At 40.8% G+C, this 17,873-nt stretch overlaps 1 protein-coding gene across 3 annotated transcripts in view; it reads right to left on the bottom strand.

The window, feature by feature from the left end:
* Positions 1-842: 842 nt before the first annotated feature.
* Positions 843-17,873, bottom strand: part of thsd7b.L (thrombospondin type 1 domain containing 7B L homeolog) — a 196,712-nt gene continuing 179,681 nt past the window's right edge. For 2 of the 3 annotated variants that reach the window (XM_041576036.1, XM_018235749.2), the window contains 10 exons: positions 16,938-17,053; positions 14,601-14,718; positions 13,494-13,639; positions 10,395-10,554; positions 9,865-10,038; positions 9,302-9,397; positions 8,553-8,635; positions 6,442-6,631; positions 6,240-6,327; positions 843-4,522 (listed from right to left, as the gene is read on the bottom strand). In XM_041576036.1, coding sequence (XP_041431970.1) covers positions 4,441-4,522; positions 6,240-6,327; positions 6,442-6,631; positions 8,553-8,635; positions 9,302-9,397; positions 9,865-10,038; positions 10,395-10,554; positions 13,494-13,639; positions 14,601-14,718; positions 16,938-17,053 — 1,253 coding nt within the window. In that variant the 3' untranslated portion in view covers positions 843-4,440. The remainder of the gene's footprint in view (positions 4,523-6,239; positions 6,328-6,441; positions 6,632-8,552; positions 8,636-9,301; positions 9,398-9,864; positions 10,039-10,394; positions 10,555-13,493; positions 13,640-14,600; positions 14,719-16,937; positions 17,054-17,873) is intronic. The other variant, XM_041576037.1, reaches the window with a different exon arrangement.

Below are 17,873 nucleotides of genomic sequence, written 5' to 3'. Positions count from 1 at the left end.
AGTATAGGTATGGGTATATAGAATTTAATTAAAAGTAGGGAGGGGTTTGTGTATGGATGCTGGGTTTTCATTTGGAGGGGTTGAACTTGATGGACGTTGTCTTTTTCCAACCCAATTTAACTATGTAACTATGTAACTATGCTATACGTTGTGGATCACCAGATCCAGTATGGGATGATGTCTGGTCTGATCTGTGACCAATAATTTCCATTAACGGTCCTTTCAGTACTGTTGCTCCAATCAATATCCAGAAACAAAAACCCCCAATCATTAAGACACACCCCAAATGAGCTGCCTTTTCCATTTGCAAAAGGAGCTGAGCATTTTACTTTTTCATTTACATGAAGGGCTCTATAATATATTCCCAGATATTTTTCCGGTCACTTTACAATCTGTGATAATTGATTTCTCCCTTTGTACTTAGTTTTGAATCTCGCTTAACATAATGGCATAACGCTCCTTTTTTTCAATTTTTTTTTTGTCCCTCTGAAACAGGGTAAAGCATTCTATATTTACTGCCCAGTCGTGTGACTTATTCAGCCATGTTTCAGCAGTTCTAATGGCATCATATTTCTCTTCCACTGCCATTAACTCCAGCTCAGCCAAGTACCAGCTAGACTTCTTGTAGTCATTAACATACAATACTGGTACCAGCTTTATACCCCTTTTGAATATCTCCTAAGAATAAAAGAAAAATACCATTACAGAGTACAGTGTTGGAAGCAGTTCATTGGATTTACAAGGCAAAGACTAGAGGCTAACAACCCCCCCCATTACACAGGTTTGTAAAGAAATTTGTTTGTTTATAAATTAAATGGTACATAGAAGCACTGCACACAATATCAGCACTGAGGAATTTAATAAAGATGAAGGAGAACACAACTCTTTTCTTTAAAAAAACACATTTTATGGTTGAAAGTATATGGTTCAGGCAAAAACAAGTTTCTTAGATATCTTGCATCCTCTGGACTTCTTAAAGGCTAATCTTCAGTCTGTGGCTCTCCAGCTGCTCCAGAATTAAAGATCCCTAGATCTCCTCATAACAAGGGCAGTTTAAGAAATGAAACTTTGAACATCTTGTCCTGGAGGGCCCCCTACAGATGAGATTTAAAGAAACAATCTTCCTCCAAAACAAATACATGCAAACTGCATTTTTCTCTAGGTCCCATATAAAACATGAACTACATTCCACTTTTTTAAATGCATCATCAGCTACTTTATGGACTCTAAGGTTGCTTTGTGGCATACATAATTGTGGCACTGTATATTTGCCCCAGGAGGCACAAATCTACTGTAAGCCCTACATGGCAAGGCTCACTGTGCTTTCAAAATCTGTGCAACATTGAGATCTGGAATCTCACACATCCTAAAGCAATAATTAAAGGCAGATGGACACAACATCAGAAGATAGTAAATGGTGGCACTCAAAGATTCTTGATATTAAGATTTGGGTGTCTGTGGTGTTTTTTCTAGTGAAACCACATGCTGAGGATTCTTTAATTTAAGAACAAAGCTTGTGGAGGTGATAAGACTTGGAGTTGGAGATATTTCAGGTGAATTTGCCTGGGGCAATCAAACCAATTGGAGATGGTGACCTCTGGTGGAATGAGTGTAGAAGATCCAACATCACTGTTTCTATAAATCTTGTGTGACATTGTTATATGGAATCACAAACCTGGTCTCAACGTGAGAAGACAATAGCTGACATTAACAGTTGGGTGGTAAGGTTGTTTCTTGAAGTGTAGCCAGATGCTGAAGTTTCTTTAGGTCACTTTTAATGGAAAAATTGAGGAAAATGCTCAGGTGAATGTGCCTGGAGCAAGGGCTGCCATCGGGGGGGGGGGGGGGAATGTGGGTTGTGGGTGCTGTACTTATTTGACCTGGCAGAGCTGCACACTTTGGCAAGAAGGGTGTAAGCTCAGGTGCCTGCTTCTATTTTTTCTCTAAGATTTAAACTTCAGTGACAAATGAAAGCACAGAAAGCTCTTAGAGGAAAAAGAAGCAAACACCTTAGCTGCCACCCTCCCTGCAGAAGTATGCGGCTCACTAGGCAGGTGTTAGGTTATTGTGCAATTCTTGACAAACGATTACAGTGTGCAATGTTCCCTTTGCAGCACAGTGTATATACCTTTTTTCATTAATTGATGCAAAATCTGCACAAGTTGTTTTTTTAATATTTAGGAACATTGTTTATATTGGAGTCATAAAGCAGTAAAGGCCTTTTTTTATAACTTTTAATTTAAATAATGATATACATGTAAAAGATAGGCTCAACTTCCAAAAATATTATGTAAAACATTACATGATGGCTAATTCAATGAGAAAAAGCCACTTCTCTTATATCATACATTCTAATCAATGACTGCAGTATTTCCATTAGGGTTGCCACCTGCCACGATTTGACCCAGACAATCTAGTTTTTGGGAGGGCTGTCTACCTGCCTGGCTTTCCAAATTAGGAAAACTGGACAGGACTCTATTAGATTGATGTGGCGATCAGCCAATCACTGATAGCCACAACATAACCCCGCCACCCTATAATTGGATACGCCCCCAATGTTTCATATTAAAGATTCGGCTTTATCGTGCACACCATGTAGACATTGGCAGTAGGTTGGAGGTGAAACTAACGCGTTTCGTGCCCTAACTCTCCCGGCACTTCCTCAGAGGTGAAACTAACGCGTTTCGTGCCCTAACTCTGAGAAAGTGCCGGGAGAGTTAGGGCACGAAATGCGTTAGTTTCACCTCCAACCCACTGCCAGTGTCTACATGGTGTGCACGATAAAGCCGCATCTTTAATACGAAGCAAACGTCTCCTGTCAGTATTACGGTCAGCGCCAAACAGTGGGTAATTTCATTGTGCCAGTGTAACTCCGGACTGAAGTGGCCTTATTCCCGTAAGAGCATCGACTGGAAGGGAAGGCGCTACACTGCAGTGAGGGTGAGCTCTGTTATATCTGCATACCTTTTATCTGTGTTCCTATGCCCCCATTGTTACCCGCTCCATCCTTGTGACATCACAACACACCCGGGTTTCCTACAGTCACAAGGTAGTAATCCTAATCCCCATAGAGTGGCCTGAAAAAATACATATTTGTGGGGCATTTCTACCTGACAGCAAGGGGACTTGGCTAATTCAAGTTAGTGCAGCACAGCTGGTCCTCCCCTTAAGACCCAAAAACCCAACAGTGTACAGAAAGCTGTGTAAAAATATGCATGCACCTCATGCCCTCCCTTCAAGTCAGGTGGGCCCAGATAATCCAAATAAATTAGGGACACTGTTTTGATTTTCAACCACTGGTTGGGAGGCAGATAATATGAGGGGGGGGGGCTGTGATTTCTGATGGCAGCCTTGCCTGGGGCAATTATACCCCAGGGAAAATGTTGCATCTGGTGGAAACAGTGTAAAAGATCCAAGATCACCTTGCTTTGAAGTTCTGTGCAACACTGATAATCTCTCATTTCCTAAAGTGTTCTCTTGAAGGAGATGGGATTAATATGAGAATAGTGTAGCTGGTAAAAATGAAGGTGTGTTCACTTTAGCAGTTGTTGGTGTTTCTTGAAGTCAAGCCAGATAATGAACATACTTTAGGTTACTTTTAAGGGAAGCAGTGGAGAAAAAGGTTCAAGGGAATGTGACTAGTGTGATCAAACCACTGGGAGAAGGTGAACTCTAGTGGAAAGAGTGTAGAAGATCCAACTTTGTTTAAAAAATACATTCAGTATTCATGCGGGTATAATTTGTCCCATGATTGAGAAGACAACTGTCCTGCACAAATCTTGAATCTGCAGAATATTTGGGAACTGAATAAAAAAAGGGCTAGGTTTATAAATATAACAAGTAAATTTCATATACAAAAAACATTATCTGAAGCAAAGAAAATGCAGTAACACCTGAAAATCTATTTACAAGGAGTCGCTTGGAGCAGATTATTTCCCAACATTCATATCAAACTAAATTGAAAATCCAGACGCATTTTTCAAATCTTTGTCTCATGGTAACAAAAGTAACAGCGTGATCCATTGATAAGAATCCAGACACATGCCAGGTAAACACCGTAAGGCTCCGACCTATGAAATGTGTGCTGAAAAAGTACAAAAATAATGCATTTATGACCGATTGCATAATGTCTTTATGTAGCATGGAATACTCTGGGAAATGTCTCAGAGGATGTCCTTACATTTCATTATAAGCCAGTCACCTATGTCATAGGCAAAAATTAAAAAAAGAAAGAAAAAACAGAAAAACATAAGGAAAATACAAAAAAAAAGTAAGTCCAGTGACTTCCTTGAAGACATAATCTAGATAATGTATTTTTAGCTCTTTTTCCCATGTTCTTATATCCGATGGAAAATAACATTGGTTTTGCTCTGTCATTGTTACAAATGAGAAGCAGTTAAGGCAGTCGATATCTGCATTTTATTTCTCCCCTTCGAAGAGTTACATGTCATAATCTCTGTCATACGTGAAGGATAAGGGCTTCTGCTGAGGGAAGAGACTTATCTGTTCCTTTGGCTTTTTACTGAAAGACATAAATAATCAAAAGAAAAACCTATTGTTTTCAGCTCTGCAAATCCAACAATCAGCCGGCATGAACATTATTCTGTGTATGACCCCAGCACATCAACATTCAGTTATAACTGGGTTCTTTCTGAGCAGTGGTGAATAAGTCTATGAAGACAATTAAAGGTCCACCAAAAGAACCTCCGATCTTCTTCACATGAAACTTGGGTTGGGTCTACAGGGGAATATAACATTTTGATGAAAATTGTTTCTTACAAATACAGTGATTCTAGATCTACTGTTGGATCCATGGATCAGAATGAAAATTTTATTTTTTGGATGCTTCTCTAAACTTCTGATGTTTCATTTAATTTGTTCTGCGGAGGTTTTCCACCACTAAATCGTTAATTATACTCTAAAATTGAATTATTTAAAAGTGGATTGTTTTGGAATTAACGTGAACTGCGCAAGTGTGCTGTTACAAAAAAATCACTCTTTTGTGTATAATAAAGGACAATTAAAGGGATTGTTCATCCTTTAAATGTACTCTAAGGGGCAAATTTACTAAAGGGCGAAGTGACTAACGCTTGCAAAAATTTGCCAGTGTGACGTCATTTTTGGGACTTCGCCGATTTACTAACGGGCACTGGCGTAACTTCGCTAGTGAAGGAGATAGACTCTAGCGCTACTTCGCACACTAACACTAGGCCAATTTTCGCTCTGGCGAATGGACATAACTACGCAAATTCACGCAGATTTTACTAAACGTTGCCTCTTGCGCCAGACTTGCCTTCGCCACCTCGGACCAGGCGAAGTGCAATAAAGTAGATAGGAGTTCCTCAAAAAAAATGTGAAAATTTTTCTAAGTCCCTAAAAACGCTGGTGACTTTTCCGTTTTTCAGGGTGATAGGCTGCAAAAGTTCGTAATTTTTTTTTTAGGGTACCCGGCTTCCTCCCTACATTTCCTTACATGTGGCACATAAACTATACACTGGGCACATGTGTAGGGCATTATAACTTTTATTAAGATTCCCTGGGCTTGTGTAGTATAATGTATTTGCTGCAACATATACGTCCATTCAACTTTAACTTCCCGCCTTATGAAAAGCCAACGCTAGTGCAACTTCGCTTTGCTTGCTGAATTAATGCTAGCAAAATTTCGCCATCTTTCAGCGCCCTGGACGCAACTTTGCGGTTTGGCGAATTTTCGCCTGGCGAAGTGTGGTTCATAATTGTTAAATTTTCTGTAATTTTGACAAATATTTACAGTAGGAGACTATAGGGGATCATTGCAGGAGCCTTAAGGGGCACAAAGTCACTTCCCTTAGTTCTCATTTTCAAGGCACTTTAAGCAGAAGCATATCTGGCCATAGACATGAGCTCCTTTTTAATTTAACTGCACTGACCATATATTTGATCCTTTTTGCCAAGTAATGGAATAGGAATTTCTCCCCCTCTTCGTCCCTCAGATAAAAGCCTGCTGCCTATTCTCAAGCCATGATATGGGAAATGACAGATAATGTTCCTTCCAGCAGTGAAAGTGGAAACATTACTTTTATATTGAATGTTCTGCTCTTTAAGGTGCACATCCATTCTGGGCTTTATCTGCCATGTAATTACCAGTCTGGGCTGGAATCCCTGTGCCTCGGGCTGGGTGCATGAACTGACCGAACCTCGTGGACTGAGCGCCATTTACGGATGGAAATGGAAGCAAATAGAATATCCTCTATACTTACCAAATTAAATAGGAAATAAGTATGATTAATACGATGATTAGGAAGCTGGCAGCTGATACACCGTATACCCAGAGCCTCACTCTCCCATCTAAAAGGAAAAAGGGTATATATTACACCAACTACAGGGGTATCAAAGTATGAACAGTGAGCGACATCCTTGATATATATTACCCACAACCACCCCAGGCCCCAGAGCACTTGCCTGGATCAAAGGGCTCGATAGACCAGCCACTAAACATCTCCTGGATGGAATTCAGAGGTTTGTTTTTTGCCACAAACGACTTGACGTCGGCTTTTTTGCCCTCCATGCCCGGCACTCTCAGGCAGTAGTCAAGGAGGCCATTAGATCTCATTATCTCTGTGTATCCTTGCTCGCAGCCACAGAGGCCATTCTGAAAGGAAAAGCAGAACCATCAGAAGCTACTGGGGGTCGTTTATAAAGTACGTGTAGCACATATTTATTCACAAGTGGTTGTATTGCCAGTGTTTTTTCCTGAACTGAGATATTGCACTGCTGTGTCTGTGTTTCTGTTTTTTGTGAATTCGCACTGCTCAAATAAATTCACAAATGCCTTGCAAATGAGATGGGTGTTTGCGACTGTGCAAGGTCGTTGTGAGTGAAAATAATGTTGACTAAATTCGCAATTGGCTGAAACTATTTAGCGAATATTTTCTCAGCCACCAAAATTGTGGCAAAACTCAAACGCAGAATGTGTACATAAATGTTCACAATTTGCGATTATACCTTATTTCAACATTCACAGTGTGAAAAATGTGCAATCGCAATTCTGTTTGCCCATTAAAAACACCATTCTTATCCAGCCTTATCAAAATAACCATGCTCTGGGCAAATATTTTCACTATGCGAATCCTTATGTGCTGTGCTTAGTTTATAAACGAGTCCCACTGTTTTTGGGCTGACTGCCAGTACAACACACCGTCATTTGCAGGTGTTGTGATGCCCAGTACTGGCTCATTTAATCACTTGACCTTGCCTTGTAATTAATTATTGCATCAAAACACTATTAGCAATTGAGAGGCTGCAGCAGCGCTGTATTTCAGTACATGTACAGCATCTCTACGTATTATCTTTCACCAGGCCTTTTCAACAAGCTGCTAATGCCTTCACACTCGGGAGTACATACTATACTACATTCTTGGTCCGAGGGACTTTGCAAAAGAGTAACAGGGGCAGTTGCCCTAGAACCCATTTAAAGTCTATAATAATGCACCCTCTTAAATGCAGCCAGGGGTGCAGGACTGGCAGAGGCACCTTGGTAAGTTGGGTGTTCTGCAACTTTTGTACATGGGAAATTGTACAGCAGCCCAACATATTCCATAGCATCCTAATGACTAGTATTTATTAATAGTATAGATTTATAGCAGTGCTGTATGGAAGGGACTGGCTCAAAAAAAGGACCTTATCAAATGGAGAGAAGGACCCCCTGCTATAGTTCCAAGATGATATTTGCCCCCCAGACTACTGGTTTGCAGCTTTCTTCTATCTTTTTTCAGCCTTAACTACTATTTAAATGTACCTCCTGGACTTTGCTTTCTCTTGGAAATGGCTAGTGATGGGTGTAGGGTACTGTCTTGAAGACCCACCAATCACATCTGTTAACCCCTATCAGTGCTAGAGAAATGGCGTGGGAATCCCTGCACCATTCAGATATGGGGTAAAAAAGAGCTGACCTCTAATGCACCTATGAAGACCTTTTGTCAACGGCGCATCACTGTGATTTATGGTATTAGGCAAGGACAGTGGACCTTGCGGCTCGTTCCCAACAGCAGGGCTGACAATGAAATGCAAAGAGATCGGGAGTCAGACGGGCCCCGGAGATGAGTAATTGTATTGTCAGACAGACATTCAGGCTTCATTGGGAGTGAAAGACAAGTATAACAGCAGATCGATCTTGGACTCACTTGGGCTGTCAGCGGCCATGTTCCAGCACTTCTGCCTTACGTTCAGTCGATCACAGAAGGAAGCGCTGTCTGTTCAGATAAAACCCGTATAATAGCAACCATTCCCCCCTGAAGCAAAGATTAACCATTTCTGTTGCTGAAAGCAGTATCTGTCTGGCTGTTTATATTCTCTGCACTGCTGGCTCTGACTCATGAATATGGTGTAACAGAAGCCAGCTGACTGAACCATGCCTGCAGGAGAATTGACTTCTGCTACAAGGGTGAGAACTAAAGGACATGGGTAGACAGCTTTCAGTTCCAATCCTTTAATTAGATGAAGGCGCATGCTTTGTCTGTGATGCAACATACACTGAGCAATGGAAGAATCGACCAATCCACATTTATCTTTACCTGCTTACATACGGAAAATGGTTTTCTACAAGGTGGGTCGCAGTGCCGGACTGCTGCAGGCTGTGACACTATAGAACAACCCCCTAAAACAGCAAACACAAGAACATTTACAAAACTTAGCACTTATAATAACAGTCATAGTTTTCTCTTATACTTTATTATAATATATTAATTCAATAAAACATTGGTAAGGAAATAGCCTATGTGTAATCGAAGCAGACAGGATGTCTCTTGTCTGCCACAGACTCCTTCAGGTCAGATTTAGACCTGCTATCTGCATTCAGGTGCACATAGGTTCCCTCCATCCTTCCCTCTAACAATTCCCAAACTCATACACCTTTCAGATGTGCATGTTAGAGAGCATCATCAGGCCAATAAAGAAAAGCAACATAGATGCAGAACACAACCGGACCCTGGATGCAGGTGTGGCCTTTAGTGCTTTGCAAGTTATGCCTGTGGTTATAGTAAATTGCATCTTGAAGTTTATGCAGTATATCACAGAATATATATGCAATATGCCTCTATGTGTAACTGTCAGTTTAAGGGAAGTGAATGGAAGATTAAACCTATTGATAAAGGCTCCTGTTTCAATGTAAGCAATGGAGTCATACAGATTCCAAAAGGCTGTGCAAGAGCAGCATATTTGGTAATTAGAATGTTAAAAATCATGTTATCAGCAGGGATCCCAGTGCAACCATTATGTCCCTATAATGTTACAAAAACATATTTAACACCTGCTGGTCCCCTACCTGTGACGTTGAGACCATCCGACCGCTGACACCAAACACGTCTCCTGTTGTCCCTCCAGGTGCTGGTTTTCCAAGTGTAAGTGTAGCATTTCCCACCTGCATCCAACAAAATGACTACTTCAGACAATACTGACCAACTGAGTGCATAAGTATAGGTAGGGGAGGGGTACAGGGGTTGCATAAGTACCCAAACCTCAGAATAACGCAAGATCAAATGGATACAAAGCTGCCTTCAGTTGTGTCAGGGCTTGGCACAAAACAAACTTTACATACCCTCATTATTCATATAAATTAGAACTGCCCAAACTTTGTCCTATCAGATGGTGAAACTCTTTGAACCCCAATGACTTTGAGCTGTTAGGAAATGGTAATTAAGCTATATAAAAAAGGCTTCAATGCAAGGGCACTATGGCTGGGGTACTGCAGGGGCTTTTAAGATTTTCAATGAGATTTGTGTCACTGCAGGGGATGCAGGCCACAATGGGGCTGTGCCAATATCTTTGCTCATTGTACTGCAGGGACACTGGAGAACTTAGATATAGTAGTTGGAGGAAGTAACCCACCTATGCACGGGCGTGTCTCTATGACCTGTTCTGGGCAGCTTTCTTGATTTTCCAAAGACTGAATTATGAAAGTCCTAGATCTTGACTGACGGCCAACCGATTCAAAGCCCCTCCCATCGATGCAGGTGAGCTCGCAGGCACTCCATTGTGACCACTCTGTCAGGTGACAGTCTCCTAGGGACCAGTAGAATAACAGAATCAGGCATCATTCATTTGTAACATATTTCCAATAAGTTTCTATTCATAAATCTCACTGTATAAACTAAGCAGGAATCTGTGCAATAATCCATGATTCAAGTATGATGTCACAACTCATTATGGTCACGGGACATTGCTACTCTGCATTCTGGAGCTGCCATATTGTTCCCCTTAGACAGTATAGTAAGGGTATATCTCATTGTGTGCCCAAAACATTTATACATACAGACAAGGGCTGCCATATTGCTTCCCTCAGCAGCATATGAATTTACAGTATAACTTACGGTATGTTGTGTAAATCCAAATGAGTAATTTATAACCAGCAAATTTACCTGGACATGGCACATAACAGGGGGTTTCCATTTGATTCTCTCCTGAAGGCAGGGCACCACAGAGCTTAGCATTCACTCGCTTACTGATACCATACTCTGATGCATCATGGACCATGCAGGTGACATTACGGAACTTCAGTCCTTCCCCGCACTGACCACTCTAAACCAGTGATAATAATTAAAATAAGGAAATATAAACGGGTGAGTTAGTGCAGTATTGTAGCATTCAGGGACAGTCCTAGACAATTTATGTAGCCACCCCCTTGGCCACCCGTTCCTTAATTAACAACATCAAATATAACTGGCGAGGAATCTTTGTTTTAAATTCAATTCATTTTTTTAAAGGGCCAATGTGCATTCATTTGTATTGTGCCTTTGTGCGTGTATTTGTCTACCGAATATATATATATATATATATATATATATATATTTATATATATATATATAAAACAGGTGTATTATTTCAGTTTATTTCTGTTAGTCCTGTTTAGACACTGTCCTAGGCTGGGTCACCATAGCCTTATCCCCTCTCATAGGCCTCTTACTGTATCGAAATCCTACTACAAGGTAACAGAAGAAAAGCAAGCATAGAGGCCTGGTGATATGGTCTAGTATCCCCAGGGGGCATGGACATAGCATGCCTGGTTTATTTCATGAACAACCTCCCCATACCCCTGGGATATCAGGCAATATTCACCGGGTCTCAAGGCTGTGCTCAGAAACAGTCATGATATACTTTAAATACCCAGATGACAGCAACTTCCAAAGTCCAGTTCAAGTTTTGGCAACCCCTTCCCCACAAATGGTCAACCTGTTGCTCTCCTGTTGCTGAAATACAAATCCCAATAACCTGATAGCTTAAAGGGGTTCAAAATTATCAGATGGCCCATATTATTTATGATAGTGCAAGAAGCAGCTAAATCCAAATATTGGAGTTAGCCATGGCTAATAAGGACCCATGACTTGGGTAGGTGACAGTATGATGCCATGTTGGTTGGCTGGTGCAGCCTTTCTTGGCTTTTGGTAGAAATTACATGCTCTGGTGGGTCTTGATTGGCTGCAGCCTGTAGCGGCTAATGTAGGATCATGTTATATTGTTATTGTTACATTCAGCTGCACTGTTATCATACTCTGGATGTGCTCAAGAAGGGCTGGTCATGGGGGCATGATACTTGGGAACTACCTACACCCGTCATAGTACAGGCTGGTTATATCTCCTGTATTGTCATTGGTATTATCATGTCTTTGCTTGATAATAAAATAAACCTGCCTATTATACTATAGTATGAACTCCTATACTATTTATATTTAATGTAAACCGTTGCCCAGACTTTTCCTTCTGAGAAATGTCAATAAGAATCGAACCGTTTGGAAAGTGCCTTAATTCTAAATATATTGAGCTGTAAGTACCTGTTCTCATACACCATATGGATTGGAGACCCCAGAGAACAGGGAGTGCACAAGTAAAATAATTTTGGGGGGTAACTTAAAGCAAAAATCCACTTTGGACAACTTCCACAGCAATAATTATCCACCCTCTATTCCCTGCTGTTACATCCTACTGTATATAAAGAGTATTTTGCTTGTTTGTTTAAAGGGAAGGTAAACAACACTGTATAACCACAGGCTACTGGACTATATCTCCCACCAAGGACAAAGCATAACAACATGGACTGGCATAGATAGGACTTAACAGGACATAGCAAACAAATTAGTTATTTGCTGTCCCTATAACTCTCTATAACTTGTGCTGCCCCTATTTTTCAGTGATTTTATTTTAACCCAAGATGTCTTTTAAAACTGTATGTTAAAGGGGAAGCTTATCCTGCTGAACTAAGAACAATTCAATGGGAACAGCCCCTAAGCAGGCTCATAGCTTGTACAGACAGATACCATAAATATCCACCTGTACTAAGCACAATTCAGAAGGAACAGCACCTTACATTTGCTCCTAGCCTGTACAGGGAGATTCCATAATACTATACCAGCATAGACATCCTACTGTACTAAACACATTTAAGCAGGAACAGTCCCCTACTTTTTCTTATAGCCTGTACAGAGAGATGCCATAGCATTAGAGCAACACAGGTATTCCCCACAGTGGAACTTTTAAGGTTATACTATAATTAATTGCTAATTATAAGGTGCGGCACCTTTGCAGGAAGCGTAGGTGAAATGCCTTGTCGCTCAATGTATCAGTGCACAGAGTGGCATGTTTGTTTTTCTCCCATGTAATTACACTTCTGATTACATTTGGAATTAAGTCAGACTCCCAGTGGGTACTTTGTGCTACTGTAGAAGAAAAGCAGAGCTAATTCAATGATTATGTTTAGAAATCCCTGAAGCTATTAGCACGGTGTGTACAAACATCACCATTATTGCTGGAATCAGCTAAATCAAATCAGGTATGAATACAGGCTGTTAATGTATAATGAATGGAAACATCAAGCCGCAGGGAACAGACTGAAACTATGCAGGGTTATTTAGATGCCAACTTAAAGCATGGCACTTAGGCACAATCTCATCTGTGTTAGTGACTCACAAATCAGCTGTTAAAAAGTACCCTGAACAATCCACTATATAAAGGGGACTAATGACTTTAATAAACTTTCACCAAAACAAATCTTAATTGTATTACTTATTTACTTATTTTCTCTTCTTAAAAAGCACTGTACAGTTATATTTTCCTGCAGAATGGTGCAGAGTAAATACCTATGCTGGCACAACTTTTTTACTAGGAGCAAAGCAGGTTGTTCCTGCTGAATTGCATACAGTAATACATAATACGGAAGCATACCTAACTGACATCATTTTACATACATAGGGGGCTGTTCCTGCTGGGGATTTCTATGTTGTCATAGTTTTATGATATTTCACTCTTCTCAAAGGCTATAAGCAAAAATTCTATATTTAGCTATTTCTGTATTATGACTCAAAAACATGGGTGGAGGGCTGTAGAAAATCATAACGAAGGCTGAGACTATACAGCTTGAGACAATGGCGGTTTAGGAAAGACTGAAACTGCCCAATTCTGCCATGAAGAAGTTATTGGTGCAGGTAGTAGTCCAATAGCTATTTAAGAAGCTCCTTTAGACATACCTCTATCTTGCATTTGGACCACTCATCAAACCTCCACATGTAACAGGGGTGAATGAGGCAGTATTTGTACTGGTTGAGCTGCTTTGGACATGGCCTTCCTTCCCCTTGTGCCTGTAATAGGATGCGTTGGGAGCGAACCATTTTTCCTACAACCATCAGAAAAAATGTGAACCAAAACCAAAAGTCAAGTATCACCCTGCATTATGCCCATAGTTAGGTTCCCTAAACACTAGAGTAGCAAGTTGAAACAGTACTTAGTAATGGGTCATTGTGACTCCTTGCTTTCCCCTATAATGCAAGATTGTGACCCCAATCCTGTCTTCCTTTCAACTGACAGGCATTATGAAGTTACTGGCATCACAAGATGCTCATATTATTCTTGGAACTAAACCCAGATGATTTACAGAACCTCTTCAAGTCATAGGCTTTGAGCACTGTGCATGTCAACTGGTATGAGGGTGAGGATGCCATATGCCATAGCATAGTGCCCCAATACTGAAGAGCTTGTGGCCATTATATGATAGGAAGGTCCTACTGTCTTCAGCTGGCAGTGGGATGCTTATGGTATATGGTTTGGATGAAGCCACATTTCTAGTTTGACTGTCAACTTTTTAAAAATAAACTATAGCAATGTTGTTTCCACTTAGGAACTATTATTGGGGAGGGGTGTGGGTAGTGTAATTATAGTTGCAAAGCTTGCACCCAGTCTTGTAAGCTACAGCAACCAATCAGATGCTTGCTTTTTAATTAACGCCAGTAATTGCTACCTGGTTCCAATGGGTTACTAGACCCAGTGAAAACTCCATGAGCTGGGAAGCAACTGGTTGACAGCAACTGCTCAAAAGCAATGAACAACATAGGTTTGAGATGCCTACAACACAGCAGTCAATGCTCAGCATTGGTTCCTTGCAACCATATAGAATCAGGTTTGATTCCAACCCAGCAAAATTAAATAATTGTGCACTTCTATTACATATATATATACAAACATGCTGGATATTTGTATATGAATTGTCTTATGGTTCAGTCTATGGAGATTTAGATATTTTCAGAAAGCTTGCCTAATTTATAGCTCATGTTACAAAATAAAACCAAGAGATAGCTTACCGCCAATGCCGCATGTATGTGAGCAGTGGGACCAGTCTGACCATTCGGAGAGCTGGCAGTCAATGGCACATTCCACCAGGCAGCGGATACTCATGGGGAAAGGCTTCTCCAAATTAAACTAGATGATAACAAATGAACATTTAAAGGGTTAGTGTTTGGACAATACCAGCTGCAAAGCTGATGGCAGCATTTTGGTACTTCTGGCCCCAGCTCCTATATCTAAATTCAGTATCAAGTGGGCATGCTACTTTACATTACCCACTATAGTTCTGAGACCCATTGACTCCTCTGGACAAGACTAAAGGCTATTTCTGAGGATATCTGCCAAAAAAGCAACACCAGACTATTCTATTTGATAAATAGTTTGTGAAATTGACTTATCAAGAATTAAGCACAAGTAAAAGGCTATACATCACTTATTTACATGTGCATCTACATTATACCTCCTATATCATTTTCATGCAAGGAATGGCTTATATACTTCTTTTCATCCAATGGCACTATAACAGTTCATAGCTGCTAATTCCATCTCAGGGTATGAAGATAAGTATTCTGAGCAGGAATGCGCCAATTAGTGCTGCGTTCCGTCTAATAATGTTAATATCAGACTCAACAGACATTGTGTTCATTAATGAGAATCACAACATGGTCAATGGCAAGTGGAAAAAGACCTTTAAACATCAAGGGTTCATCTTTCCCAGAGAAAACTCTCCATAGTGTGCAGTAGGTGGGCAGAGGCTGCATTTTGCATTTATTCAAGGGTTCTATGAAAGGTCAGCGCCACCTCACTGCTGCTAAGTAACAAAGTAAGCTGGGGATAATTATGCTTGAGGAGAGTGCAGAAGACTAATTAAATCAAAATATATGGAGAAATTATGATAAATACAGAAAAATCAAGATGTGCCATCCTAATGCCTTTGAGCTCTGTGTTATCATTGGTAAGTATAGCAATGCCATTGTCCATGGTTACTGTACCCTGGCACATGATCAGAATAATAAATAATTACATTTCTAAAGGGGTACAAACTACCTTCCAAAGGTACAGTATCTGCTAATTTGGGCCTAAAAGTTACACTCGAGTTATAATGAACACATTTATACATTCATAAAAGGGCACTAAACAATAAACTGCGCTTAGTACAAGGGAATACATATGCTTCCATAGTTTTATAGTATCTCTCTGTACAGACTATAGGCATATATAGGGAATAAATGAACTGTCATACGTCTATCATATCCTTCATACAAACTATAAGCAAAATTAGGGTCAGTTCCTGCTATATTGTGCTTGGTACAGGGCAATGTCTATGTTGGCAGAGTTTATTATATGTCTATGTACAGGCTATGACCAAACTTGGGGGTTGTTCCTGCTGAATTGTGCTTATCACAGGGGGATATCTGTGCTGCCATAGTTTCATGGTGTCTCTCTATAAAGGGTATGAGCAAATATAGGGAATAAATGAAATGTCATTGGTCTATAATATCTTTCATACATGCTATGAGCAATATTAGGGTCAGTTCCTGCTGGAATGTACTACGTAAATGGGAATACCTATGCTGGCAGAGTTGTATGTTATGCTTGTACTGGTTATGAGCAAACTTAGGGACTAAATTGTGCTTAGTACAGGGGAATACCTACGAGGAATAGTTTGCAGGGTTGAGCCAAGCCAACCGGATGCCCTAGGCAACTTGGCCAGCAAACCTTGCTCCCCTCACCATGTGCCGTGACGTTGTGTGGGCAGGGCAGTGGTGGGGATAGTGGCGGACTGGGAGGGGTAAGGAGGGGAGAGCGGCAAAGGGGCGCTAACGTGAACTAGGGGTAGGCAGAAGACCATTTAACAGGTACCTACCCAGTGCCCCCATCATTGCACCCTAGGTAGGTGCCTCTTCTGCCCACCACTATTTCTGGCCCTGTCTCTCTGTAAAGCTTTGACAAATATAGCAAATAAGTAAACTGGCATTAGCAAAATATAAAGAGAAAAATGAAAGTTTAGTGGCCCTTTAATATAGAAGCTTTTGATACAAAGACACATTAGGCAACCCGTTTATTTTTTTCCCTGCATTTGTACCAAGCAGGGAACTAGCGATTGTGACGTCATCCCTCCTCTGCTATTATTGGGACTCTATGAGGCCTGCATTGGGCACTAATCATAGTAATTTGGTTCTGATTCTGCCTTTGGTTATTTCATGTATGTTGTGCCATTTCGGGGGAGAAGACATTCATTTGATGATTTTATACCACTCATTTCCCGGTCCCATTAGAATTTATTGCCTTTACACTTTGCTACTGAAAAGCACTGGCTGGAACAAGCCTGAAAGAACCCATTTTGCCATTACCTGCTCACAAAGGGATGTTTGTACTGATTTCCCATCGCTGCGGATACAATCTAACAGGCGAGTTTTCAGACCTTCGCCGCACGCCGCGTCTCCACTTAGCTGACACGTGCTCCACTCTGCAATGAACCGGTGAACACACTGAGTGAAAGCAGCATGAATATAGAATGAAAGGTTACTAACGGCAACATCCTTAACTACTTCATTGCCCTGGCCCCCAATTAAAATGACATATTCTTTACCAAACCATTCCATTCTGTGGACACAGGCTGCAAAGGTTAGCGGGCAGCAGGGGGGAACCTAATTGTACCCCACAGCCCTAATGAATACAGCACTGCCAAACACAGACAGAGCTGTATTAATGAGATATCTGTGCTCCAAAATGAAGTGCAGAAATCTGCAGCAATGGATTTTGGACAACTTTTTTTCACTTTGAGCCTTGCCTTCCTGTTCGAAAATGAGCCCTATAGTCTGGGAAGATTCTTAAAGCAATACTTTTCAATAAAATATTTCCCCAACTCACCAGGATCAATGGTCCACAAACTTCCTTTGCATTTGATTAGCCAGCATAAACATATAGATGTCAGACAATTCACCAGTAGGAATAATCCCCTCTAGTGCTACATCAGGCTTCTCATTGTTATCTAACACAGTGCTGTCCAACTTCTGTGGTACCGAGGGACGGAATTTTTCTGCAGCCAGTGTTGACCACTCCTTGTTTTTAAGCCACACCTACTGTAAACCACACCAGGACGGGCTGCCAGTTGGACAGCACTGATCTAACATACTAAGATTACTGTACCTGATCCTCCTCAAACTGTGACTCACCAGAAGCAGGAAGCTGGAGATTTAAAGTGGTTCCATTCCTTGGTTAGTGCAAGAAATAACAAAATCTAGATATTTGAAAGGCACAGGCAGATAATGGTCCCACACAGCAGG

This window comes from Xenopus laevis, chromosome 9_10L (assembly GCF_017654675.1).
Source record: "Xenopus laevis strain J_2021 chromosome 9_10L, Xenopus_laevis_v10.1, whole genome shotgun sequence".
Taxonomy (NCBI): domain Eukaryota; kingdom Metazoa; phylum Chordata; class Amphibia; order Anura; family Pipidae; genus Xenopus; species Xenopus laevis.
Note: the sequence above shows the minus strand (reverse complement) of the source record. Positions and strands in the feature narration are given on the sequence as shown.